Genomic DNA, 27,300 nt, shown 5'->3' on the forward strand with positions numbered 1-27,300 from the left:
ATTATGTAATAATAGAACTCAGCACAAGATCCCGTTGCCAACGTAAATCCAGGTGAACAAACCCAGAGGGAAAAAAAATGCGCTCTTACTTTTAGAGAAAGAATCAAGTTCCTCTGCCTTCAAGAGAGTACCAAATCCACACCAGCAAAAAGAATTTAAGCACCAAAGGATAAATTAAAATTAGAGATTAACCGAATCCATCCAGAATATATGCAACACCAACACAATTTGTGCGCCTGTCAAAGCATAAGATTAACATTGTGATTCATAATACATGCAACACCATTACAACATGCACGCATGTCAAAGCATGAAAATAAGAGCATTCGTTACACTCGAGACAGAAAAGATGAAACCCACATGTTAATGCAACTCCACAACTTCAGATGCAAAGCATACAGAAGTCACTAGTTTGGCACTCAAGAAGTAAAGATAGAGACCACAGGAATTAAGAGCGCTAGTTTATGAATACGTAGGTAGCGGCCGTTCTAACTCAAATTAGATGGAAAAGAAGTAACAAAGTAGATGGAGGGAGAAGCATATCAAGGTAATTATTTCCTCACTGAAAACTTTCTAATCATGTTACTTATGACAACCTCCTTGCAGTAACTCCAGAGTGAAATGCTTAAAGTTGCTAACTGTCAAAGATCAACTCCAAGGTGCAAATATAAGAACTCTTTGTATATGACCTTAAACTGTTTCTGAATATCCTCCCAGTAGTTTACACAGCAAAGCATATCTAAAAAACCCCAAGTACTGGTTCCAAAAGTGAAGGAGAGGAAACCAAGAATGCTGATGTTTCTTCACACTACGCTAATCTTATGGCCATATAGTTTTTCTTAGAAATCCAATTAAACTATCAACATTTGTCAACCTGGAAGATAACTCATGAAGATTGGCACATTAAGATATTTCCATCCAATAAAAGAAAGGCAAACCTAAACATAAAACGTACCAAGGATGTGCAAGCAGGAAGCAAGGCATAACCATCAGTCTATTACTGATACTAATCATGTAATATCTAGACAGAAATCTACACCACAATCTGATACAGAACAGGAGGCAGAAGATTTAAGCCTTAAAATTTAGCACCGGATGTGAATGAGAAACATAAAAGCAAACTTCCGGTCAAAAAATTCAGAGAGTCAAAATTCAAAAACAAGAAAGTCCCACGAAAGCAACTTGGGTTGTTCATCAGACATTTCCTAGGACAGTCCTTAACCATCAAGCATTTGAAGCAATATACATACATGCAGATAGTAATTGGAAAAAAAGAGCATGAGAAGCAGGAGTGTGGCAAATTATTTCTTCTCCTTTTGAGGCACCTAATCCTAGAAAACTTCTTCATCCATTAGCCACAATCCCAAATTTTTTTTTTTTTTCAAAAGGATGATGGTGGAAACTGTCTACTCAGATTGAACAGAGATTCCCAAAATATACGACTTCAAAGAACAACTAAACAATAGCATTTCCCAGCAGAAGAAGAGAATTGTATTTACTCTAGACAATAGAACTACTGTCTATTCAGTATAATATCTGTCCATTCAGTAAACAACCAAGGTCTACCTAAATAGTGAAGAAAAGAACATCATGATAATAGCTTTGTCCAGCGCCAGACAAAAATTGAAACTGTCTTAAAGAAAATAAATAAAACAAATTCACTTAGACGTTTTTATGCATTCTTCCAAGCATGCCAAAACTCCCTCTTAGTATTTCTAGTTTTCAAGAGAGTACAGCAGTCAACTGTTGCTTTGGAAAATAAAAATGGGAATGATGAAAAGGAAAGAAAACCCCATAAAGAAAGGAACAATGGCTAAGCATCAGTAATGAATAAGTTCTCAGCATTTTATTCATCTAATCAAAGTTCAACACTTAAAATGGCTGATTATTTTAAAGAAGAAAAGAGAAGCAGAACCAGTGGTGTGTTGTCAAATGCATACTATATTCATCAAAGCCACTTGCTTTTCCTTTCTTCTTCTTGCTGGTACTGATCACCATCACGATAACCAATCTTTAATTGAAGCATCCATAGAACTGAAATATACAGCTTTATAAGCACATACCTAGGTTAGACAATATCCGAGGGAACAAAAAGAAACATAATCACTGTCTAAAATCCATCGTCCTTTGAAAATCATTAAGCCCCGCAAGCTATGAGCATCCATGTCAAGTATCCATTACCACATCAGAATCACCAAATTATAACTAGAAATAGGTACATTTGGAACAAAACCTCAGGAATCTGAAGAAACACTTCTAAAAGCGCAGCATTCTATAATATTTCCAACAGAAAAGAACAGTGCCCTTAACACTTCATATCAACCATCCACTACTCTATTCACCAGTCTACCCTCTTTATGTAAAGAACTCAGGTTTCTAAAAACATAAAGCAACCAAAAAATACCCCCGTACCTAAATGTTAACCAATCAGTAACAAAAAACTAATCTACAAGTAACACTAAACACGCCATCTGAGTTACAATTCATTTGAGCACTTCAAAACATCACCAGCAGAGAAAATAGAGCGTAAATCAAGAAACAAGCGTACGCAATCAATCCCCGATGCTCGTCCCCGTAAGAAGCCAGCTCCACCAGCAACCTAGTGCAAACCCTGGTCGACCATATAACAAAAAACCCAGATATTACCATAATCAACATCCCGCCCTGGGGCACAAACAGTGAAATTGCCGATGAAATCACAATCGGCAACATACAATATCCAATCAGGCTAAGACACCTGTACAAATCCAGATTCCCGTTTCGCCCAGCGAGCATATTGAACACCACGTAAAGAAACAAAGCCGCCACTGTAACCCACCCCAATATGATCCCGAAGTGGAGCTTTCCAGCTAGCAACTGAAATAGCCCGAACGCCATAAGGAACAAAAACGGACCGGAGAGATCCGCGTCGTCGTGGAGATCGGCTCTTACCCGGAAAGGATTGAGGATTGAGATGGTTTTTTGATAAATTTGTTTAGTGTTGATGCCGAGTTCTTCAAGGAGAGGTGCCTCGTCTTCGAATCCCGTTCCACCGCCTCCGATGGTGGTGGGAGCGAATTGAGGGGTAGAGAAGGCAGTGGAAGACGGGGCAGAGGACACGTCGAAAGACATGAAAGGGATGTTAGGGTTTGCAGATCTCGGAGGCTGAAACGGAGCCGATGGACGACGTTGCTGGGGGCCGGGGCCTATCACAGTACCGGGGTTTCCCCCGGAGGGAAATACTACCGGTGGCACGTTGAAGTCCTTCGCCATGGATCGGAGATCTGTTGATTCTTTCCTTTTTCGTCTTTTTCCAAAAAAATTGGATAAACAGAACTGATTGGTGTTACAAAATTTTGTTGAATAAAGTTATGCCCGGTTACAGTAGTAGTATTTGGGGATACTCGTCATTCGAGCACACTGACCTTCTCCATTAAGTCTTGCTGACTTCTACCGTTTGTTCGTGGGGATGATAATTTCAACGTAATCCTCCCAAATTTCTAAAATATTCACATGCACCTTTTAGATTTTCTAATATTGAACTTTCCTCCCCTGTACTGTATGTGCTCATGTACATAACACAGAGTCACATACATTTAAAAGTTTAAAATACATAAATGCCCCGTTTGCCAAGTGAGTTTTTTGAGTGTTTGTATAAAATTTTACTGTAATTTACTGTAGAAGTTTTAAAAAAAATTTTGAAGTATGTAAATTTTTGAAAATTTTGAAGTGTATAGTTTAAAAACTTTGAGAAATTTTTTGAAATTACTGTAACTAAAATTTTTAAAAAACTTGTAGCAGACGAACTTGAAAAAAAACTTGCCTGCCAAAAAACTTTGATTTGTAACTTTTAACATAACAAGAGAATTACAATGCAATTTCCAATAGAGACACTTTTTTTTCACTCATTACTTGATTTCAACTCTTTCTTCTTATTTATTCCATTTCCAAATATTTTAAGATTCTTTAGCTTTTTTTTATCGGAGATTGAAAGTTAATCTTATAATCCAATTAAAATTGATACTTTTGTCATAGAAAAATCCTCCAATTGAACAAAATTATTTTTTCTTGACCAATCTGCTAACTTTTGTTGATACATAAGACTCGCTTCTTTTGTTGATTTTACATACTAGTGTGATAGCACTAATTGTTGCTCATGCAATAAATACTGTTGCTATTCATGAACCTCTCTCGAACTCTTATATATATACACACTCTTTTAGCTATTACTATTATATATATATGATTAATTTTTTTCTACATTGATAATAAAGCAAATTGCGCCAAATATCACTAAACTATATGCTTGTGCTAGTGTAGGGTACTAAATTATTTTCTTAACCCAAAATATCACTGAACTAATCAAAATGCATTTCCTATCATTTTTTACATGTATATTATAAATCTAACGTACTATAGATGTATATATATGTGTATATATATATATATATATATATATTGTCAACCTCTTTTGAATTTCTACATCCATGCATAGTCTTTATAAGCTTTAACTATCATAAACATGCGGTGTTATATATGGAAAACTTGTATCACGCACATGGCCAGTATGGATCATTAGTTTGTACCTTCAGCAGAAGAGTGGAAAAAGGAACCTGGGCTAATCTGTAATATTCAGAAAGATGGGAATTCGAATGTGGTTTCTCCTAAACTGTCTCCTTCCACATCATCCCTGTCGTTGAGAAGGTATGGTGGAGAAAACCGACGTTAGTCCCATAGCTGTGTAGCAGCCCCGGCGGAGGTAAACCAAACGACTCTTCCCCCTCATGCCGACTGCAGCCGCAATTGCTCGTTTCCAAGTCCAAGTTCTCCATCCATCCCCTTTCTTCAAACCATCAACCCTCTTCTCAAAATTCCCTCGCTCTTCTCTGCCAATTCCCTCCACACTCAAGCGCAGCAACACTCGCTTCCGTCGACTGTCCTCTCTCACTCCACCTCTCTGCTCCAGCTCCTCCCACTCATCCTCCGCCGGCGGCTCCCTCGAGGTCACTTTTACCTGCCGTATTCTTTCTGATCCTTCTATCATTTGTTCAATTATTTATGTTGATTTACTCAATCCCAATGGCAGAGTCATTCCAGTAGCGAATCGGGTGGGTCAATAGTTGGTGATTTATTGGATTATCTCAACGAGTCCTGGACTCAATTTCATGCCACTGGTATATTCAATAAGCAACCTATTAACGAGCCTCCTGCAATTTGCTTATATTTAGTTACAGCTCAAGTTTTCAAATTTATTTTTAGTTACATCGAAGTAATTAACGTGCGTAGCATTGACTAGTCTTCAGAGTTCGAATCTTTGGGGACTTATGTTGATATTTAGTGCTTTTTCTAAAAAGTAAAGCATCAATACTGAACAAGTTTACTTGAATAACGTGCTAGTATTGTGTCTGGATACATAGAAATTATCTTTAGATAGAGGCTCGGCATTAAGTAGCAATTTTTAGGTCGGAGGAAAAACCATAGAGAATTATACTAGACCTCAATGACAAGTCCAATTAGCCTAGAAAATGTTATATGGTGGGAGAAAGAATGAACGTTGGAGAATTAGGCCATTGGAACACTACTGAACGATGGTTTGGTAAATGCTATGGCCAGTGAGGTTAGAACATGCAACCAAATTATACTAAAAAAGAAGTGATGAATGACTAGGCTTTCTCTTTTGATACAAGAATGAGAATATTTTCTTGGTGGGAAGGTTGCTGCTAGAGCATAAAACAGCGGCACCTTCGCTTGCTGCTGTTCTGGTTTTCCTTTTTGCCCTCATTGATTGGTGCATTGCAGTTGGACAAATAGATTTTTATCTACCTATCTGCCAAACAAATGTTGATTCAAAACTATATGAAGGAAAAGTTCTAAGAAAATTTCCCTAAGTGAATACAGATGAGGAATTCATTGTGAAGTTCTTTACCACACAACTGACATGCTTTTGACTCTATACCTACAAAGCATAAGTAAGAGCACATCGAGATTTGAATTCTTACATATGCTATATGCAACATATGATAGAAGACAGTCTGAAGCAAAACTTGTTTTAACTTGCTATTTACCCTTTTGGCAGCTGAAGCAAAACGGCAACTACTTGCTGCTGGATTTCATCTTCTAAATGAGAATGATGAGTGGGACTTGAAGCCTGGTGGGCGCTACTTTTTTACCCGGAATATGTCCTCTTTGGTTGCATTTGCCATTGGGGAAAAGTGAGTGAAAATTTGCTACAATTTGATGTGATGTGACATTACATAATAAATTTAAATAGATTTCAATCTTTTTCTTTATTGCAATAAATTAGTGGATTTCAACTTGTAAATGACAATGTGGGACTTGAACTTTTTTAGCTGGATTATGTTCTCTCTGGTTGCATTTGGCATTGGGGAAAGATAGTGAACACTCGCTACAATTTGAGATGATCATGCATTACTTAATATTTAAGTAATTTTTTTAACTTTTTCTTTATCACAATGAATGTTTCATATGATAAATGGGATAGTTTTAACATTCGATAAAGTAAGGATAACCGGTAATTTTAGTATATGTTGCATTTATTCAAAAAAAGGAGGTATGATGCATAGAATCTACCGTTTTTTTAAAATTTCTTTCTAGATAGTACATTTTCCGTTTGCCTTATTTAGATCCAACTAGCCATATTTATTTCTTTCCAGTGCAAAGAAGTACCTTTACTCACTTATCAGTGGTTCTTCTAAAGATTTAAACCAGCAGGATATGGCCTTGAAAATCTTTGCTTCCATTTCTTCGCTCAACAACGCAGTTTATAAAAATATGTTGCAGGTATTCCAATGGGAACGGTTTTCATATAATTGCTGCTCACACTGACAGTCCATGTCTCAAACTGAAGCCAAATTCTGCCTCAAGCAAATCCGGCTATCTTATGGTTAATGTGCAAACTTATGGCAGTGGTCTATGGCATACTTGGTTTGATAGAGACCTAAGTGTTGCTGGAAGGGTCATCGTTAGAGCCGACAATGGCTGTTTTCTGCATAAGCTTGTTAAAATTAAAAGACCTATTCTACGAGTGCCTACATTAGCCATTCATCTTGACCGGTTTGTCATAGTTCATAAAACTGTTAATGGATATTTTTTGTACACATACACACACGGTCTCTCTGTCTCTCTCTCATTTTAAATGAATGTTTACAAAAGTTTACTTTGGTTTCTGGGGATTGAGTAGCTATTTGAAATGTTTATGTGCTTTGCATAGTTATAAGATTTAGAATCACTCATTAAGTCTGGGATTAATTGAAGTTTAATATTCACCTCAGTATCAAATCATGCTTTGTGTATTTTATTACCTTTGGATTAGAGTGCGGAATGTGGTTTTAATGAGCTTTGGCATGTAAAACTTCTCTCTTTGTTATAGCAATAACTTTGGCATTCATTACTGGCTTTTGAGGACGATATATTCTCTATATATTCTCTAACCTGTAATTTACATGAAACTTATGGATATTAGTGTTTTATAACATTTGATTATGTCACATACATGAATTTCATCCTGCAATAGGAAGCATCCATAATAGCTCATGTAAACTAGTAAAACAATAAATGGATAAATCTATCAAAAATAAGAAAGAAATTCTCATAATTTATTCTAGTGATATCTTACTCTTTTGGCAAAACCAGTGACTAATTTTAATTTTGCTGTTGTACAAAGCTCTTGGTTCAATTTCACAGGTAATGGGCAATTTCACAAATTAGTTGGTGCACATTCCATGATGCATTGTTGTGTGCTGTGTACTTCATGGAAAAAGAAACTAGTTCCATATGTCATGTATCATAAATGCAAAGTCTTAGCTTTTTTGTGGAGCCTCTGTCTTAATTGTTTTGTAGGCTAGCATAAATGTATCCAGTTGAAGTTTGTAGGGGCCTTTTTCATAGTTCACTGTCTCATCATATGACAATCATATTACAAAGTCTTAGTCCTTTTGTGATGTTTTGCTTGCTCATTTTGAAGCATTTTGCTCATATTTGGTTTATTATGTTTTTGGATTTTATGGTTCATTAGTACAGTGAACAAGGATGGGTTTAAGCCCAACCTTGAGACACATCTCATTCCACTATTGGCAAAAAAAGTGGATAATGCATCTGCTGAGACCAAAGATAAAATTAATATGTCATCTTCAAAAGATGCTCACCATCAACAGCTACTGCAGGTAACTCTTTGTTTGCTGGCTATATTGAATATTTGCTTGGCTACTTTCAGCAGCAAGAGGCGCCTACACTGTTTAAAAGACTTTTAGGAGAAACCCTGGATTATGAAAAAAATGAAATTCTGTTGCAAGTCTTTTATTGTAAAACCTCATTTTTTTCCCCAAATGCTTACTGTCATTAGAACCAGCATGCAAATTTCCTTCTTATAACTCTTAGGCTTCCTCTAATGCAAATAAAATGTCCTGATTTAGGAGAAGGATGACTTAAATTCTAGGTAAGTTTGTGGTGCTTGTGGATGTTAAATTTTTATTGTTTCTTTTACGTTTCTGTCATTTACAGATCTTGTCAGATGAGCTGGCCTGTAACATTGATGACATCATTAGTATTGAGTTGAATGTTTGTGATACTCAACCTAGCTGTCTTGGAGGTGTGAACAATGAGTTCATATTTTCTGGAAGACTGGATAATCTTGCTTCAAGCTTTTGTGCACTGCGAGCTCTTGTTGATTCTTGTGCGTCACCCAAAGATTTGTCAGATGAGCGTGCGATTCGTATGGTTGCTCTTTTTGATAATGAAGAGGTATTGCCTTGTGTAGCAATAATGGGAGATGTAATTTCCCGAGTTTGTTCTTATATTTGGCTACTCTGAGGCATTATTCTGAAAGTTGAATTACTATCTTTGAGCACATTTATCTTTTGTGCACTATATACACAATTCATATGCCCTAGACTCGCAGGTAGATTGCATGATCTCTTCTTCTTCAAGTCTATGGATTTGTCTATTATGTACACGTTTGAGACTCTAAGCTTCTTGCAGTGTTCATGAAATTGGGTCAGACTTTATAACAGTTTGCTGACTACATATTTGCTTTAACTCACCTAATTTCACGTGGTCGCTGCTGTCATTTCTGATGTCATCACCTAACCACAAACTATGATATTACTGGTTTAGCGCAGGATGATACATTTTCTGTTTATCTTTCCTGCCTAATTAGAGAAATGAGTGATTGACTGCAACTGGTGTTACTTGCAATTAATATGTGAATGTATTTGTTGTTACCCAATCCCAATTTTCCTGTTACTCAGTTGTTCCATTTTGTTAATTAATTATCATGTTGCTTGTGTAATGCTTCAGTGCAACTCGTCATGTGCACTTCACTTGATCTTTGAATTTCATGGAAGGGCCCACATGTACAAATTCTTCATCTTTTTCCAGCTATTTTTTAAGACAGTGGATTTTAATGTTGACTAGTTTGTGCTCTGTAGGTGGGCTCAGATTCATATCAGGGAGCTGGTGCACCAACTATGTTTGAAGCCATGAGACGAATAACTGATTGTTTAGATCTCCACTATGTTAGAGAAAGCAGTTTTGCACGTGCAATTCGCTGTTCCTTTTTGGGTACATTTCCATTCGGTTTAGCTTATGCCTGTTTTGCTGCAGATGTCTCTTTCTTCGGCATATAATCTGATTTTACTCGAATCTTTCAGATTAATTTCTTGAATCAAGCTTTGAGCCTCTTGCCAATCCATTTCTGGCCAAAAATGTTGAAGCATTTTAGAAATTAAGAGAATGACTAACTGCTTGATGTCCCTGTGCAGCATCATAAATAGATATATACACAATGCAATAGTGGTACTGTAGATGTAGCATCAGAGGACTATAGGTGTTACTGTTTCCCTTTGGAGCTTCTGAAGGGATGTCCATCTATTACTGTTTCACTGATATGGTGCAGTGTACCTGTACCTGTACCGTTAGTGTCCATTTGGTTCATGGGATGACATAGGATAGAATTATTGATCCCATGCTGTACCTTGTTTGGTTGCTTTCTTACACAGGAACCAATCTTCCCATTTAACCAAATTACTCCCTAGCTCATGGGATAAAATAACCCTGTTGACATTTCGAATTCATTTGGTAACTATTGAATCAATTTATGTTTAGCGGACATAATGTTGCAATTTCCATTGGATGTCCCATGAATAATCTATTACTAACCAAACTTCAGAAAACGTTAGTTGAGGTGAAAAATCCAAGGATGAGTTATCTCGGTAAAATTTATCCTGGTATGACTTGGCCAATTCATTCCATCCGCGAACAAATTGGGCCCTGACAGAATGGTATGCTTCATTGACTAGTGTGCTAGCATACAATTGGTGTTTAATGTGCATGCTTTAACTTTACTTCCTTGCTTAGGAAGGGATACATTTAGCAGCTTAAACATGGACTTTTTTTGGGGGTTCTTTTTGTCAAGTCTTGTGAAAAATTAAAAATTGTGTAGCATTTAAACTGAAAATTTTTGAAATTAAAAGTAGCTAGCCGTAATTGGTGACTTGAAGAATGCTGTCTCATTTACTTGTCTTTGAAAATTAAAAAGGTAACGAGGAAATATATAAGCATTTTAAAATCTTTGAAGCTTTTGATACAATCAAATTTTCTCCCTGTTGATAATTAAATTTCGAACTCAGACAAGCCTTCTGTCTTTTGTGCTAGTGTCTGCTGACATGGCTCATGGAGTTCATCCAAATTTTATGGACAAGCATGAAGAGCACCACCGTCCAGAACTGCAAAAGGGACTAGTTATCAAGCATAACGCCAACCAACGCTATGCTACAAGTGGAGTTACAGCATTTCTTTTTAAAGAAGTTGCAAAAATGAATAACCTTCCAACTCAGGTGAACGCGGTCATCAATACTGAAGGAAGATTATGAGTACACACTGAAGTTTCTGATTTACTTCTGCCTTTTCAAAATTTGTTCTTTTTGTGATGGTACAAATAAATTTCCACCCTGTATCTGTTTTGGTACTGGAACGCAATTACATGCTGGACTAAATAGATGATGTCTCACTCTTTGGACATCTGCAACGCTAGTTGTGGTACAAGAGATGCAGAAAATGAATGGAAATGTATATGGCTAACAGAATGAAAAGAAATAGAGTGTGACTTGTTGATTTTCTTGGAGTTTTTTCAGAAAAGGTGTTATGGAAGGGTGCCTTTTTCAAGTTGCTAAGATATGATAGATAGCTTCATTTGGCAGATTTAACAGATCCTACTTTGAATTACGGTCTTATTTTAACTTTTATTTGATGGCCTTTGCTCATCAGATACCACTTGTTTTGTTAATGAAATTACAGACAATGAAGTGTTTTAAGTTGCTCAAACAAAAGTAATCTATACACTAGTAGCCCACAAACTCTACATTCTTATGTAATTGTCTGAATCTTTTTCTAATGTGCAAAACATGTTGCCCCGCCTTGACCATTGATGCAACTATCCGTTTTTCTCATTTTTATTTACCAAACAGGCTTTCTTTTCCTTGTCATTTTCCTTCCACCCCTTGATTTTGTTTGTCCCTGCTGTATGGAAATTATACCTTATATGTATCGTGTGGACTTGTTGGATAATTTTGCTGCAAATTATTGTTTTATTTGTAAAATTTACTATGTGATTCCAGTGATCAACCTTCTTCATTTCTTTCTGGACATTGATATCAGTGCTGAAACTAATTGAGTATCTCTGTTCCATCACTTCATAGGAATTTGTGGTGAGAAATGATATGGGCTGTGGATCCACTATTGGTCCTATACTTGCTTCCGGTGTTGGAATTCGCACTGTTGATTGTGGCATTGCTCAGTTATCCATGCACAGGTAGCAAAGCTAATTATTTAATTTGTGCAATAGCTTTAGACACGAAATGCAAGTCTTCATATAGTTTGCTTGAATGTGCAAAGGAAACGAAACTATTTGAGAAGTCTAAGAAGCGGAATTTCATTAACTCCGTACTGTATTCATTGTCAGTATCTAGAATTATCATGCCAAAAGCAAAGATGCATTATTTCATGCATTGGTGATGGGGATTGCACCATGTCCTACAAGATGACTTATATGATAGCTAGATGATTAATTTCAATCTCATTGCATGGAACTGAGTGCACTCTTTGGTAGTATCCTATAATGTGACGATTCCAACCCTTTTCATCTTATGAGCTTCATGAAAATCTTGGTATAATTGATTTGGCCTCATGCATATCCATTAGGTGGAAAAGTGGTTTCTAATAGTTGTTTGTGATTTTTGTCTCCCTGTAATTCATGCAGTGTTAGAGAGATATGTGGGAAGGAAGATGTGGACTTTGCATACAAGCACTTTAGGGCGTTTTACCAGACATTCTCTAGCATTGACAGGAAGCTGAATGTCGATAAGTAGCCTGGTGGGGGTTGCTGCACTTTTTCCTTAGTTGTCTCTTACCAGAGAGAGAGAGAGAGTGTGTGTGTGTGTGTGTGTGTGTGTGTGATTGAATTTTCTTGAAAAGTAAATGCTTTCTGAAAAGAGATTATAGCTACATAAACTTCTAGTTCCGCATGAAAGGAAACTGCTATTGTAAGAAAGATGGACAGATGACTCCAATTGACAAAGTAGGTAATGTGTGGGGTAGTAAATACTACTCCCAAGCAGGCAGAACGGGTGAAAGACATCACTAAACTCTTCTGGAAAGGAACGGACCCATTCAAATTTTCTTCTGTTCAGAGTTCTTGGAGTTCCTTTTATTTGCGGAAGAACTTGTCCCAGCATTATTTTCAGCCCCAGTTTGGGGACTGGGATGATCAGCTTCACGGCATAGCTTCATCTCCTCATGTAAAAGCTCGTTCTCCTGCCTGAGCTCTTTGGCTTTCTTCCTCAGCTTCTCATTCTCAAGCATGATGCGGCAGTTCTCCCAGAAGAGATTAGCATTTTCTTTTTCCATGATGAACTGATAAAGGTATGTGCAGAACAATAATAGTTAAAGAGCGAATTAGATAGAAGGGCCGAAAAAAAGAAAAAGGTAAAAGGAAAATTCTTGTAATAGGGGAAGAAAGCAGAGAAGTGAAAGTTTTTATTGCTAATCAGATGCATATGATCTTTATTTCTGTCAAATTTTTACGTGTAGAAAATATTGAAAATCTATGTTTCACAGGTTGAAGACTACAGTGAGATAAGGGCGGCACAATTTGATTCAGTCTCTATCAGAGAACATGGTGAGTAATGCAATGAAACAGTCAAGTATGTGCAAGAAAATCCTATGGGAATAAAATGGATAGAATGAATGTGTCGCATCCTTTGCTCTTTTTGTTATCAACAAAATGCTGAAGTAAGAGGAGGAGGCAATGATTCCGACTCTTTATCAGCACGTATGATAAAATAACAAGGCAAGAAATATACAATGATGACATTTGCTGGGAAGTTGGGTTCCAAGGGGAACAACTTCTTACCCTGTATTTGAGCTAGATTGCAGTGGATGAGGTGGTGTTAAAGGTACTTATGCTTTATATGATTTTGGAGATCGTAATGAGGAGGCTTGGTATAAATTTGCATTGGTAGCTCATCATATCCCTCTATTTATACCAAACGGAATGCAAAAAAACTTCAAGAAGATCATCTCTCGCAAAACAACAGTCACCTATCTGTAAAGCCCCAGTTTTGCACTTTTGATGCAAGGGGAATGTGTTAGGATGGACATTAGTCGTGACACCAAATTGAGAAATAATCATTATGTTTTTTCATATCTGGAAGATATTCTGCTTTAAATAGCATCACACGTGAGACTTGCATTTAGGCAATGATTGTGAACTCCTGAGAAGAGCAAATTCGGGGAAAGAAACAAAAAGACACTTGGGATGTAGTTGGGCAGGCAGGAAATTATTATTGTTAGAATGAATGATGGAAAACGGCAAATTCTGCTGTTTCTGGGCGGAAGAAAAACATGTTGAAGCAAGGAGTTGAGGGCAGGGGACAGCTGAAGAGAGCATCTTTTTGGGGGTAATTCATGAAATAAAGCTGAGGGCAAAGTGGGCTGGAGTTAATGAGAATTATGTCCACAAGCGACCAAATGAGTCACGCTTTCTCGGCCATTATCACGCCATTTTTGCCAAGGTGCCGCTGAGTTTGGTTTTTATTTGGTAGTAAGAATTAAGAAAGAAGCCAAAACGGGTAAATTCAGATCCCATGGGCTGAATTATCTTTAATGCGAATGGATTTAAAAATCTTATGACCGACCCATAGCAATTACGCACATATTTAGAATCTACGTTGAAGTTATCAAAAGTTAATATGAGTATGTTTGGTTAGCAAGATTTGCCCAAAAAAAAAAAATTAAAATTTTGTTTTGCTTACATCATAAACACAATTTTCAATCATTTTTTTTTTAGTTTTATTTCACATACATTACAACACAAAAAGTAATGTAGTAATGATTTCAAATAACCGCCTATCCAAACATAATTCCTTTTTTTTTTTTGGCGCAAAAGGGTCTCACTTTATGTATATGGTTAGAAAAATTCTAGAATCTTTATTTAAGTTAGGGTTAATTGTACTTTGCACCCCTGAAATATTTTGGGATTGCACTTTGCACCCTGAAGTTTTGTGAGTTCTAGCACTTAACTACTTTAAACTACTCATTTTTTTGCAGTACACTACAATTTACCAGCAATCAAGCAATTGAAAACAGACTACACTCGGCCATGGTGATGGAGCTATTAAAAGACGATTTCATCCCTTCATTTTTTGTGTCCCCAAAATGCCCTTGTCATCAGGTCAGAGGGAAACGTGATTTATGGCCGGTGAAAGTCATTACATTTTTTTTTTTGAATCAGAAAGTCGTCGTCGCATGGTTCTTTCTTGTCTCTCAAGCACACGCACGAGAAAGTAGAAATCCAAGCAAAGTTAATCCCTTTCTCCAAACTAACTATAAAACTGTATGCTTGACTATTATGGCTTCAAGCAAATAGTAGGAACTCACAATGATTGACAAATTGAATATTGGGTGGAACAAATTAATAATAATGACTTCAACACGCAAACGAATAAAGTTACAAAACCAGAAAACCCAAAAGTGCGGCTACCAAGCCACCATTCTAAGGCAAAATCTATGAAAATTTTTGTCGCCAAATTGGAGGCATCCTATCATATTTCAACCAACAAATACCACAGTAGGATTGTCGATTACTAAGCTCCTTGACTAAAAATTTAAGAATTCCCAACACTGATAGCGGAGGTGAATAGAACTTAGAAGAAGTAGGATCAAATCCTACTACTAAGTACTAACTAGACATTACGGTTGCGAATGCGGCTTAATTCATCCAGGAACGAGAGCAAACCTGCGTTAGAAGGCCTTAATTCATCCAGGCACAGATTCTCGAAAATTCTACAAGCACCATGGCTGGGTGCAAATAACAGCCAAAAACTTTCAGATATGAGGCCGCTTTGGACCAAGGACTCGTACTGTCCAAGAGTTCAGAAGAGGAGTGATGTTGATGAAGCCTTGGCGAACGGAGGAGAAGAGGCGATCGATGAAGTGATTGAAGGTAGAATCCTACTTTCGAGGGAGAAGGAGAGTCCTAATGAAAAAGTGTGAAATGGAAAGTGAATTCCAGGACGCCTACAGGATGGATATATTTGGAAGTTCACTTCAACAGGGAAGATGTATTGGGCACGTCGCTATTTTTTCCACCGGAGTCGATTCGCTTAAAAATTTTACTACAAATTAATAGTTCAAGGTAGCTAAATGCTAAATTCTTTAAAGTTTAGAGCGCGAAGTACAATTCAAAAATAGTTCAGCAGTACAAAGTGTAATTAACCTGTTAGAACTTTTTTTTTTTTCAACCTTCCATCTATTTTAACACATTTCCTATCTCCAATTATCAGGCCCAAAATTCAAACCCCCTACATTCTCCCTATCCTTTTCCCATCTCCAATTGTTAGACCAAAAATTTGAACTCTGAATTTGAAAACAAGAAGAACTCTAAGAATCGATTTAAAATTTGAATCCTAAAACTAATAACAAAAAGGACTCCAAAAACCCTTCTCTAACCTTTGAGTTGTTTGGCACCCTAGTTTTTTACCAAGTTTTTTAACTACTAGTTTTTTAACAACTTTTGCTACAGGAACCCCAAAAAATTTTCAAAGTTTTTTACCTACACACTTCAAAAATCTATACACAAAAAATTTCTCAAAAACTTTTCTTCCTCCCTCACCCAACCTATCACACCAGACACCGCCTCCACCACCTCTCTCGGCGCCGGTCACTTATTCCGGTGCCGCCGGTAACCTCAAAAAAAAATTTTGAATTTTTGAGTCCCTCACCCTCAAAAATTTATTATATATATTATATATTTATATATTTATTTAAACATATTATAAATATTTTATTTTATTTAAAATATATTTTTATATATTTATATAAATATAATATACCATATAAATTAATATTAATATAAATATGTAATTATACATTTATATAAATATAAATATTATATATTTAATATATATAATACATATTATATATATTACACATTTATGTATATATATTTATGTATATTTATATACAATTATATTATGTATTATGTATAATATAATACATTTATACATAATATTAACACACAATATTAATTATACATTTATACATAATACTAATACATTTATATTAATTATATTAATACATTAATACATAATATTATATATTTATATATTTATAATATATTCATTTATAATAATATACAATTATTACATTTGTAAATATATTTATATTATGTATTATATATAATATAATACATTTATATATTTTTATATACCTATATAAATATATTTATTTATAAATGTATTATAAATGCATAAATATATATAAATATTTAAACAATAAAAATTAAAAATTATAAACAATATTAATTATACATTTATATTAATTATATTAATACATTTATACATAATCATCATATACATTTATAACTTATAATTTATACATTTATATAATATTCATTTATAATTTATACATTTATATTAATTATATATTTATACATTTATAAATATATGTATATTACGTATTATATATAATATAATACATTTATATATTTTTATATAAATATATAAATATATTTATTTCTAAATATTTATAAATGTATTATAAATGCATAAATGTTTAAAAATATAAAAATTATAAATTATAAAATACTCAAAAATATGTTTTAAAAATACCTCTAAAAATAATCCAAAAAACGTCTACAGTAACATTTCAAAAACTTCTACAAAAAAGTTTTTCACCTTACAAAAACTTCTACAAAATTTTTTCAAAAACTTCTACAGTGCACTACAGTAAAGTTTTAGACAAACTCCCAAAAAACTCAGGTTCCAAACAGGCCCCTTATTTCACAAAATGGTATAATCAATTTTTTTTTTTTTTGCCTCCCACCCTTTCCCATAATCTTCCCACTCCCAATTGTCAGTTCAAGATTCGAGCCTTGAAACTGGCAAGGGTGAGAATTCTGGAACCCTTTCCTAACAATTGGACCAACCTCACTAATTACAAAAGGGTCAACTTTATGTACATGGTAAGAAAAATTCTCCTCAACGGAACACAAGTTAGTCATTATCTTAAAATACATCAAGATTTGCTGATGCAGGAGGGATTTTTATCGTCAGGCTCATCACTTCGTATACAAGTTGGCGTAGTGTAGCGCTTTATAAATTGTACAAGCTTTATAATAGCTAGCCATTATTCATGAAATGCTGCGGGTTTATAGCACTTGCATTCTGCAATGTCGTGGCCTGGGAAAGGAAAAATACGATGCGGGCACGTAAGCTAATAAGCCCCGTATACCGTACAATCCATAATTAGAATCATAAAAAATGGACTCAAAGCAAACCACCATGAAAACAGACAATAAGAACAATAATAGCCCACATGGTATTTCGAGACATAATAAACATGCAAGTATAGGTTAGAATAATCATAAAAATTAGTAAATCATGGTTACAAAAGGAAATATCTGTACAACACATGCCACCAATGTTTCATGTGAACATTTTACAGGAAAAAACTTTTAAGTGACCAGAGCTTTGAACAAATCCAGTTGGCCAGCACCTACAGCTTCCAAAGGCCACCGCAAGTGGCGAGGTACTCAGTCAGCCCTCCTTTTTCCACTTCTAGATCACCTCCAGGGTTCAATGGTGCTGAAACACAACCAGGAAAAATAAATATCTTAATACGTGAGAGAAGCATCAAGTCCACCCGTGAAGCACGACCTATTATAACTCATAGGCCGTACGAGGAACAATTATTCTGACAATACCTTCTCCCGACCAAGCAGAAGTTTTGACAGCTCCGACAGTTCTTTTCCTATATTCATTCTTCATCATCATCATTGGCAAAGCAGAGCTCAAGAGCAGATTGAAATGACGCATTTGCCAAACCCAAACCACTGAGCCTCATTAATCATGAATGAAGCTCCATAAAACCGAGACTCCTGCAATGGATCAAACAGGGGAAACTCGAGGGTTGACCTGTCCAATCCATTGTGCCTCGGTTGCTTATGCCTGCATCCTTGTCAGAAGCACTAAAAAGGTACTGCTCCAGCAGCCTCCTTGAACTGCTCCACACTCGAAATACTTCTGACAAGGTGCAGGCATGGCCCATGCCCCTTAACGGGGCCGGGCTAATCCAAAAGAAGCATCAGGTTGCTGTTGATGAGACTGCAAGGAGCCGCAAAAATGATTAAGTGAATCAAACTTTTTGCAACAAAAAACCAAAAACACTGGATAAAACTTGTCCAAAGAAGAATTGGGTAACATAAGACTCTTCTACATTGAGCATCATTATAAAAGCAAGCAGATAAGCAGAATACACCAGGCAGATGCTGATTATAAAATGAATACAGCAGTCTTTCAATACACAAATACAATAATACAGGAAAAAGGATCTGCAAGTTTTGTATGGAATGGCATAAGATATCACAACCACCAAAACATACAATTTCATGTGCATAAAGTCCTGTCCAACATGTTGAGCAAGTCACAAGAAGACAAAAAAATTTTCATAACTACTTTTGGCAAAAAGCCTTTTCCAAAGAAGTGAAGCTGCAACTTTTATTTATAATGCAAGCCAAAACAGCAAATTACTTGATGCAGCTAAATAACCATAAGCTACATCACAAATTTAACTAGCGAGTTAATGATATGAACCACCCAAACACAATGTGCACCCAAACGTATCCACTGATCAACCTTCAGCACTTTACTATAAAATAAATGGAGTTGAAAATTAGCATTTACTAGTCCAAAAAGAAATGAAAATGGAATAGCACCATACCTATATCCATCTAACATGGATCTGTTTTAGGTAACACCCCTGTATCCATTTACAAAGATTCTTGATAGCTGAGAATCTACACTTACACTCACCAGCAGACCAACACAAGGGGTAAAAGCAAAACTGAGCATGAATAAGCTAAAAATCCAGCTCACATCATTTTCACTCTCAGTAACACAAACATAACCCAGAATAAAAATTCTCCAACACCCACAGATCGTTCAGACCAAACTTTCTGTCAACTTATTTTTTGAGTTACAACAACTCCTAGAAGCAACTACTACATTAAAGGACTTCTCAAGGCCCCTATCTACTTGGGAAGGTTGGAAAAGACAGGCAGCTATACCTGAGCAAAGGATTGGTGAACCTGTTCGTGAGGATGAATGAATGGCATCCCAGGATGCTGGCAAGGATATTGTGCAGTGTGTAAGTATAGACCTGAATTAGAACGCGCACCAACATGATTTGGGCTGAAGGGAGGAATCAATGTCTCCGGAGGACCATAAGTAATAGCAGGAGTTGATGGTGCAGTCCACGGTCCAGGTAGGTGTTGGGGAAGTGGCCGTGGTTGGTGTTCACTCGATATTGATGGCCTAGGAGCTGAGCCAAGTTGTGGGAATTCGGTATTGTAATTTAGTGCAGGTGTGTACAAAGGCTGAATGGTGTATCCTCCTCCACTAAATCCAAACCCAGGATCAAACCTTTGCATGTACCTAACAGAAAAAAAATGATTTCATTATAATTACTTTAAACCCATTTGAAGATAAGCCATAGCTGCCAAGACAACACATAATCGGCACATCAACTCTTTATCATTTTTAGTCTGAAGGACCACGCATATCGAAAACCATGATTACAATTGAGCACACTTATTGTATTTCAGAACAGAAACTAGGGAACAAAATCATAAGGTAAAACTTATTTCAAATGCTGCCTACTCTAGCACGCTCATAAGGACACGTTAACTGGAAGAACTAAGATAACTGAAACCACTGCTCATACAGTGTGCAAATAATTATCGCTGCTTATAATTTCCAACAACAAACTCGACATGGAAAAATCCATTACTAATGGCAGAAAAGAATAGAGCTGCAAACAAAAGTGGAGAATGAATATATACCTATCGTAACTCCTATCATAGTCAGGATCCTTGCGATCAACTTCACGATCCCGAAAGATGGCCACCCTATTAGTAGTTTTAGATCTACCAGCTGGCTCCTTTTCAGTCCTACTTCTAGCTGATCTATTACTTCCAGTCATAGAATCAATCAAACCCCTACTGACATTTAGATCAGGCTGCCCGTCTCCTGGAACAGATTTCTCTTCTGTCTTCGATACTCCACGTAAAACATGCTGAGAAAAATCTTGTGTCCTAGGTTCACTTTCTCCTCTACCACTAGCACCTGCGCTCAAGCTATTCAAGTTGAATATCCGTGCTCGAGCCCTGTTATATTCTTCTTTTCTTTCCTCTACACTCTTCAAACTATTGCTCTTTGACATATGAGAATTTGAACCACTCGCAATTTGGGACCCTTTCTGTGGCCTCTGTTTGATTGCAACCTTAACGACCCCAGTATCTTCTGAAGGCAGATTTACAGGAATGTCAGCTAAACGAATCAAAGGTATCCGACATTCAGAAGTCTTGCGTACAATGATTCTCGAGCCAGATCCATCTGGTAAATTATTGTCCAACAGAACCATTGACTGCAAAGAGTAATGTTGTGCAACACGATGGGCTGCCAAGCGTAAATATGATGTAGGGAGCTGATAGAACTCCATCTGTTGTCTGGTAGGATCGCGTATGAACTTCTCAACATCCTGCTCCATTCGAAGAACTGAAAAAAAAGAAGAAGACAAAACCAGCTTTGAAAAACCAAAACAGAAAGGATAACGGAAACTCATAAACACCTTTCGAAGAACCATTTCTAATCTCTCTCATATCAGATACAGGATGCGAGATAATTAGCGACTCAAAATTCACATTTCTGAATGTAATCAGAGTCATTAAACTGTTCACAACAAAAAGTAGAATTAGAAAATCCCTTTCCTTACAAGCAAAGCAACCAGTCAGCACAAAGAACCCATAGCAGAGAAGAAGAGCACCTGGTGAATAGGGGCCCTAGAACACATCTACCCATGTATATTCCAAATTCTCCTGAATTTTCTAAGCACAAACAGATACAAAACCTGAATTTTCTAGACACAACACCTCTACACATCCATTATGCAATTGGTGAATACTCTAAAGGATGTAGACCACCTATTCCAAATTGTTGCTTTCTTTCTATCTATTTCATTGGTATTTTGCATTCTTTCCCTTTCAATGCTTCCAATGTCAAACAAGAGATAATTTTCAAAAAGTTGTCTCCCTTTCTTCATTCAGGACCCAACTAATAGCAATGACTCGTTTCTCCCTTTTTTTCCCATCTTTCCTTTCTCCTTCATACTTAACAACCCTAACTTACGGACATTTGATGTGAGTTACCTAAAAGACTATCTACGAATAGCCACACCTCTAGAAAATCAAACTCTCGGCAATGCAAGTAACGTTAAAGAGTTAAGCTGTATCAATATTCCAATACCGACCAGGACGAGCTAATTACTACATCAAATTAGCAGAAACTTGCAAACATCCACTTGAACTTAAAAATCAAATCCAACTAAACAAATTAAACACAAAATTGCAAATTTAAAAGCATAAATAGCACTAATAAATCCATGAACAGAATAAAAAGCTAAAGAACCTCACCCGAAAGACGCTCCCGAGGGTTTTGCAAAGCCTCCCGAAGAAACTGATCCACAGAATTTATCAAATCCTCAGACACTCCCCCACCCAAGTTCGCCGAAGACGCAGCTGAATCCGGCGCCAACGCATCACCGAGCTCAGATTGATTGTTACCATTACCGTTATTATTCACAGAACTATTGGACTCCTTTTTAGCTGACGAAAGCATGAGCCGGCGCATGGTGGCGTCTAAGTCGGCAACTTCCCATGACTCAGGCGGGACACCGAGATCGGAATCCACCACAGAGCCATCCATGATGGTTTCGATGATTGAAAAGAAGATGGTAAAAACTTAGGGATCTTTTTTTTGAGAAATCATCAAAGTGAGCTGGAAATTAGGTTGCTTTCAGCCCTCAACTGAAAAAATCTGTTCAATTTCATGAGAAAAACCATAAAAGATTCGAAGATTAATGGGGAAGTTTAGGGTTTCGAAGGGAATAATAGAAAGGGGGAGGAGGAAAGAGTACAGATAGGGTTTGACGGTTGTTTTGGAAGTTTTGGTAATAGCGAAAAGATGCTTCGAAAAGCGTTTAAGAGGTGGCACGTGCCATGCACGCGCCAGTCGAATATTCATGCAATGTTTTGTACTTTAAAAAAAAAAAAAAAATCTTAACAGGGAAGCAAAGAATAGACGCGTGGGAGGACTGAAAAGGGAGGAGGGTGTTTTGGTAAAAAGACAAAACAGAGGAGGCAAAGGCTTATAAACTGCCACAGGAAAGGTTCAGCTCAGCTTCAGCTCCAGCTCCATCTGCAACATAAATTTTTTCTGCCGGGCCGAAATTTTATCGCAGAGCTTCGATGAAGAATTTGGCAAGGTTAATGTGGCGAGCCGCTAATTATGGGAAGAGATCATTATCATCGCAAAAAGTAGCCGGAATCAATGGGCTTCGATGCTTACCCAAGCGATTCATCTATTGTTATGCTGCGGCGACGTCCAACTCCATCTTGGATTTCAATTCGTTGAAATCATCACTTTTACCTTCGACGACCCATTTCGCAGGTCAGTCCAAATTTTGAACTAAGCTCATGTATATCGGTTGAATATTTCTTGATTATGTATTTGTTGGGAGGAATTTGAGGTTTTGGGAGATTATATGTGCTGAGTGGATTGATTGTGAGTCTTACTTATCTGGGTTTGCTAGGTTTTAGGTCTTATGGTTACAGTCGACGGAGAGAGTATTTACACAAAAAGACTTCTGTTTTTTTTGGTCCGTGAAAAATTCTACTGATGTTACATGGCGCTAAGTTTTCAATCCAAAAGTTGTTGTTGTACTGCTTACTGTAAAATACAACCGAATTTTTTTAATTCTTCATAAACTTTAGTTTAATCCCGAAGTTAGTAATTTTTTATCAGAAAGACAAGTGAGAGAATGAAATGCGGAACTGAATTAATTCATTTGAATGTTTCGTTGGTACAAGTGCACCTTTATTTTCTTGATCTAACACTGCCTCGGACAGGACAGAGGAGGACCATGTTTATTCAAACACAAGCAACCCCTAATCCATTGTCACTGATGTTCTTTCCTGGGAAGCCTGTCATGGAAGGTGGCAGTGCTGATTTTCCTAATGCTCGTGCAGCCATGAATTCTCCTCTCGCAAAGGCTTTATTTGGAATTGATGGTGAGCTTTTCATACATACCTTTTATGATGTATCGCATGAATGCCATGTACAAGTGCATTGGAATGCTTCTGCTGCTATGCTTGATATCTGTAGTTCATGGTTCTTGTCTAAACTTGACTAATGGTAGTTTTAGCCATAATTAGGTCAGGAACAATCGATCTTTCATTAAGATTAGATCTGCGATACTGTTTGATGGCATAACTTTGTCAAGGGTCCTTATCTGTTCATAGAAATTCAACCCTTTGAAATCTTTTAAAGTTCACTTCACCTAGGAGATAAATATGTCATGCACTTTGATGTTCTTCCTTCTGTTGTTTTGTGTTCTTCACCTTTAACCTGGCTGCACTTGGTACATCATAGTTGAATGTAGTTGATATTCTGCTAGTATTTGCTTGATTTAACACTATCCGGGTAATGGTTTCTATTCATCTACCAGACTCATGGACTGTGATGTGATAATGTTATGTTCTGCACATGTGGTTTTGTCCTCTAGCAGATTGCTTGTCATCTCTGCACTTGTCTTCTACATAGATGAAAGACTATTGACATCTGCCTGAGTCTCAACCTGTGGTTGTATAGCTATTATAACATAAGACAAATTTTACAATTTAGTAAAGCAAATTTTGTCTTTGTTTGGACACTAGCCTTTGACTAGTAATTTTTGCACTACGAAATGCAATCTGATTTGATCAAGTCAACAGAATAAGCAAGCTGATGGAGACTAAAGAACTGAATGTAACAGTAGCAAAATAATAAACAATAAACTTTGTATTAATGATCTTTTCATGGAAGCCAGTCTTTTTCAGATCCTCAGGCCCAAGATGGAAGCCTGGAATTTCTAAATGGGCTGTATGTTCTATTCCTGGCCTGTGGTGATTCCTTACATTTGATAGCCTTGAGTAGCCCTTGGATTTTGTCTGAATAATGGATGCTTTATTTCTAAGTAATCTGCAGAGCAAGTTGCTATTAGCTAAAGGTTGGGGTGGAAAAAACCAGATTATGCTTTATGCCTTATATGTCTTATGACTTCAGTTTATGTATATGTCTCAATACAATTGGTTCATGTGATATGTCTTAAAGGCAAAAGTTTTGGTGCAAGAATAACAAAAACAAACTCTTTTTTTAACCACCCCAAGATTCAGTTTTCTGTATATGTTCTGTGCTTTCTGTAGCTAGTTGCAATCAATACTTGTCTTCTGTTCTTTTGAACTTGCTATATTTTATAGGCCCAATCACTGTTTGATTTTCTGTTCACTTTGGTTGGGATTTCTGTCCCAATTTATCTGTAGGCTGTTGGCCAGCCACCAGCATAATTATGTCTGTTGCTGATACAGGGATTACACGAGTCTTCTTCGGTTCTGACTTTGTAACTGTGACAAAGTCGGAGGATGCTTCTTGGGAATTTTTAAAGCCTGAAATATTTGCAGCAATCATGGACTTTTCTACGTCTGGGAAGCCACTAATCATGGATTCAAATAGTTTGGATTCCACGGACACAGCTATCCATGAAGATGATTCAGAAACTGTAGCGATGATCAAAGAACTTTTGGAGACCCGTATTCGACCAGCAGTACAAGACGATGGTGGTGATATTGAGTACAGAGGATTTGTTCCAGAAACTGGAATAGTCAGACTAAAAATGCAAGGTGCATGCAGTGGTTGCCCTAGCTCATCTGTCACTCTGAAGTCTGGCATCGAAAACATGCTGATGCACTATGTTCCAGAAGTCAAAGGTGTGGAACAGGAACTTGATACTGAAGATGAAGATCCTGCACTGACTGGAGCAGCTTATGAGTAGTTGAAGTGCTAGAAATTAGGTAACAAGTGCAGAAGATTTCTTGTATCTAGCAGTTGTATGTGCCAATTTTTGCCTAGATAGTGTGAGGATTAAAGTCATTTTCTTGATTTCCCATCAACATGACTTTTATATCTTCTTCTTGGAAATATCACCATTGCTTTATCTTGCTTGTCTGATCTTGACACCGTATTTAGAAGTCCAGACTTTATTAACCGCCTAAACTTGTCTGATCTTGATAGTAGCCACTCATGGTCGTCAATCCCTTCCCTGCAGCTAGGACGTAATTCTGCTTAGTGACATTTTTTATTTGTTTAAATTCAATGTGGTACCGTAGTACTGTGTCCAAGGTTCTCCCAGTAATGAAAACATGGGAACCAAGACAACTTACTGGGTACCTTTTATATTGCATTTCTGATATGTTGGTTATTTCGAGAAGGATAGGAATAGGGTTTGCGAACAAGCAATAGCAAAACGTGTGTCAGGTTGATTATGGTCTTCTTCTCGTGCAGGTTTTGTTAGGGTAAACATAGAGTGGGCAGGCAGCAAAAGCAAAACTGGATTAGGTAACGCACCAGAGATGGATCAAAGGTCCAGACAATAGCTTTGGAAACCTAGTAGTGGATTCGGCTTCAATTGTGTCCTTGAAGTTTTAGCAAATTCTTCCATTTTTCTTGTTCCTCTAGGAGTTTGTATTCTAATCTGAAGTAGGGCAAACAGATGAAGACGTCCTAGGTTGTGCATTCATTCTTCCATATACAAAGGCAAGTCCAGTAAATCAATAATACTTCTTTGGTCAATGATTCATTTCATCCATTAAATTTCACGAACTACGTTTATGCTGTTTTCAAAGACCTCTGCTCAAAATCCTAAACCCAAAAAAAGTCGTGTCAATTTATTAATCATGCCTTGGGTTCTTGGCAACAATACGTGTAACCTCAAAACCCAACGCATACACCGTTCTTTTTGGTATCTACTTCAGCAGGTTGCATGCGTTTTACATGCTTCAGCCAAAAAGATAACTGAATAAACAAGTGAATGGATGGAAAGTAACATTAGGCTGTTCTCGTGATCTATAATTGTATGAAAATGTCTATGACCATTTCTGATAACGTATATGGTAATTAATTGGTTAATGTGAAAAATTTTGTGCACCATTTTAAGCAAATGGAGTTTAAAAATCGAAATTTGAATTTTTGGATGCAACTGCATAAACCAAGACAAAGGAGAAAAATGTCTTGTATCGTTAACTCTTCACAATGTGCAACTTAACAAGCTTTTAGTGCTAAATAGTGGGATTTGCCTCACTTTCAACCAAACCCATGCTTCATTGGTAAATGCAAAGAACGTACCCGCGTCAGTTTTCAATGTAACTTCAATTGCTGCAACGATTTATCACCTCCCCTTGCCTTATTAAAAGCTAGCAAAAGAATGAAAAAGTGAAAATAATATATAAAGCAAAGAAGAGAGAGCGTCTTTTCTGATGTTCTTGAGTGTGGGGTGATCAGTCCAGAGAAGAGTTCAGGAGAGTGCTTACAAGAGGAAAAAAATGGTGGGGTGGTGGAGAAACAAGAGAGAAGCTAGACTATCGGTCCAACTGCTGCTGCCACTGTGTGTTCGCTGGATAGCTGAAGAAATGACTGATTCAGTTCTTGCAGATGCCACCACTAATGCTCTTTGTCCTGGCCATTTTTTAGAAAGGCATTGAAGATGGTTCAAGAGCAATATAACTCATTGAGACATCCTGCACGTCCTGTTATTAGCATGTAATGCTACAAGCTTTATTCCTTCGTCTTTGATGATTTAAGCGTCCGATTCATATTGTCA

The 27,300-nt window shown here is 36.8% G+C and overlaps 4 protein-coding genes across 5 annotated transcripts; 2 read left to right on the forward strand and 2 right to left on the reverse strand.

Moving 5' to 3' along the window:
• Positions 1-1,824: 1,824 nt before the first annotated feature.
• On the reverse strand, positions 1,825-3,392 carry LOC113761066 (protein YIPF5 homolog). Its single transcript, XM_027303884.1, has one exon. The coding sequence runs from the start codon at positions 3,250-3,252 to the stop codon at positions 2,497-2,499; it is 756 nt and encodes a 251-aa protein (XP_027159685.1). The 5' UTR covers positions 3,253-3,392; the 3' UTR covers positions 1,825-2,496.
• A 1,177-nt stretch (positions 3,393-4,569) lies between these two features.
• On the forward strand, positions 4,570-13,748 carry LOC113762011 (probable aspartyl aminopeptidase). Its single transcript, XM_027305240.1, has 11 exons — positions 4,570-4,982; positions 5,066-5,153; positions 6,056-6,191; positions 6,781-7,053; positions 8,015-8,162; positions 8,500-8,739; positions 9,426-9,558; positions 10,651-10,832; positions 11,694-11,806; positions 12,254-12,915; positions 13,111-13,748. The coding sequence occupies exons 1-10, from the start codon at positions 4,764-4,766 to the stop codon at positions 12,360-12,362; spliced, it is 1,641 nt and encodes a 546-aa protein (XP_027161041.1). The 5' UTR covers positions 4,570-4,763; the 3' UTR covers positions 12,363-12,915; positions 13,111-13,748.
• A 4,100-nt stretch (positions 13,749-17,848) lies between these two features.
• Positions 17,849-22,579, reverse strand: LOC113761290 (R3H domain-containing protein 2-like). The gene is made up of 5 exons (XM_027304213.1): positions 22,022-22,579; positions 20,393-21,107; positions 19,619-19,985; positions 18,257-18,656; positions 17,849-18,137 (listed from the first exon to the last, which is right to left on the reverse strand). The coding sequence occupies exons 1-4, from the start codon at positions 22,311-22,313 to the stop codon at positions 18,606-18,608; spliced, it is 1,425 nt and encodes a 474-aa protein (XP_027160014.1). The 5' UTR covers positions 22,314-22,579; the 3' UTR covers positions 17,849-18,137; positions 18,257-18,605.
• Positions 22,580-22,777: 198 nt separating this feature from the next.
• LOC113762980 (nifU-like protein 4, mitochondrial) lies at positions 22,778-26,220 on the forward strand. Of its 2 annotated transcripts, XM_027306650.1 has the most exons (4): positions 22,778-23,057; positions 23,516-23,677; positions 25,013-25,495; positions 25,986-26,220. In XM_027306650.1, exons 1-3 carry the CDS (start codon positions 22,856-22,858, stop codon positions 25,474-25,476), a joined length of 828 nt encoding a protein of 275 aa, XP_027162451.1. In that variant the 5' UTR covers positions 22,778-22,855; the 3' UTR covers positions 25,477-25,495; positions 25,986-26,220. The 2 variants fall into 2 exon arrangements, with proteins under 2 accessions (XP_027162451.1, XP_027162450.1); XM_027306649.1 differs by lacking the exon at positions 25,986-26,220 and having other exon boundaries at positions 25,013-25,652.
• The last annotated feature ends 1,080 nt before the right edge of the window (positions 26,221-27,300 follow it).

This window comes from Coffea eugenioides, chromosome 2 (genome assembly GCF_003713205.1).
Source record: "Coffea eugenioides isolate CCC68of chromosome 2, Ceug_1.0, whole genome shotgun sequence".
NCBI lineage: Eukaryota > Viridiplantae > Streptophyta > Magnoliopsida > Gentianales > Rubiaceae > Coffea > Coffea eugenioides.

Coding starts and splice junctions, on each gene's coding strand:
- LOC113762980 (XM_027306650.1), top strand. CDS start 22,856: ATGAAGAATTTGGCAAGGTTAATGTGGCGAGCCGCTAATTATGGGAAG. Junction 23,058..23,515: donor TTCGACGACCCATTTCGCAG/GTCAGTCCAAAT, acceptor TGCCTCGGACAG/GACAGAGGAGGACCATGTTT. Junction 23,678..25,012: donor GGCTTTATTTGGAATTGATG/GTGAGCTTTTCA, acceptor TTGCTGATACAG/GGATTACACGAGTCTTCTTC.
- LOC113761066 (XM_027303884.1), bottom strand. CDS start 3,252: ATGGCGAAGGACTTCAACGTGCCACCGGTAGTATTTCCCTCCGGGGGA.
- LOC113761290 (XM_027304213.1), bottom strand. CDS start 22,313: ATGGATGGCTCTGTGGTGGATTCCGATCTCGGTGTCCCGCCTGAGTCA. Junction 21,108..22,021: donor CCCTCGGGAGCGTCTTTCGG/GTGAGGTTCTTT, acceptor CTTTTTTTTCAG/TTCTTCGAATGGAGCAGGAT. Junction 19,986..20,392: donor TATGATAGGAGTTACGATAG/GTATATATTCAT, acceptor TTTTTCTGTTAG/GTACATGCAAAGGTTTGATC.
- LOC113762011 (XM_027305240.1), top strand. CDS start 4,764: ATGCCGACTGCAGCCGCAATTGCTCGTTTCCAAGTCCAAGTTCTCCAT. Junction 5,154..6,055: donor GACTCAATTTCATGCCACTG/GTATATTCAATA, acceptor CCCTTTTGGCAG/CTGAAGCAAAACGGCAACTA. Junction 8,163..8,499: donor ACCATCAACAGCTACTGCAG/GTAACTCTTTGT, acceptor TGTCATTTACAG/ATCTTGTCAGATGAGCTGGC.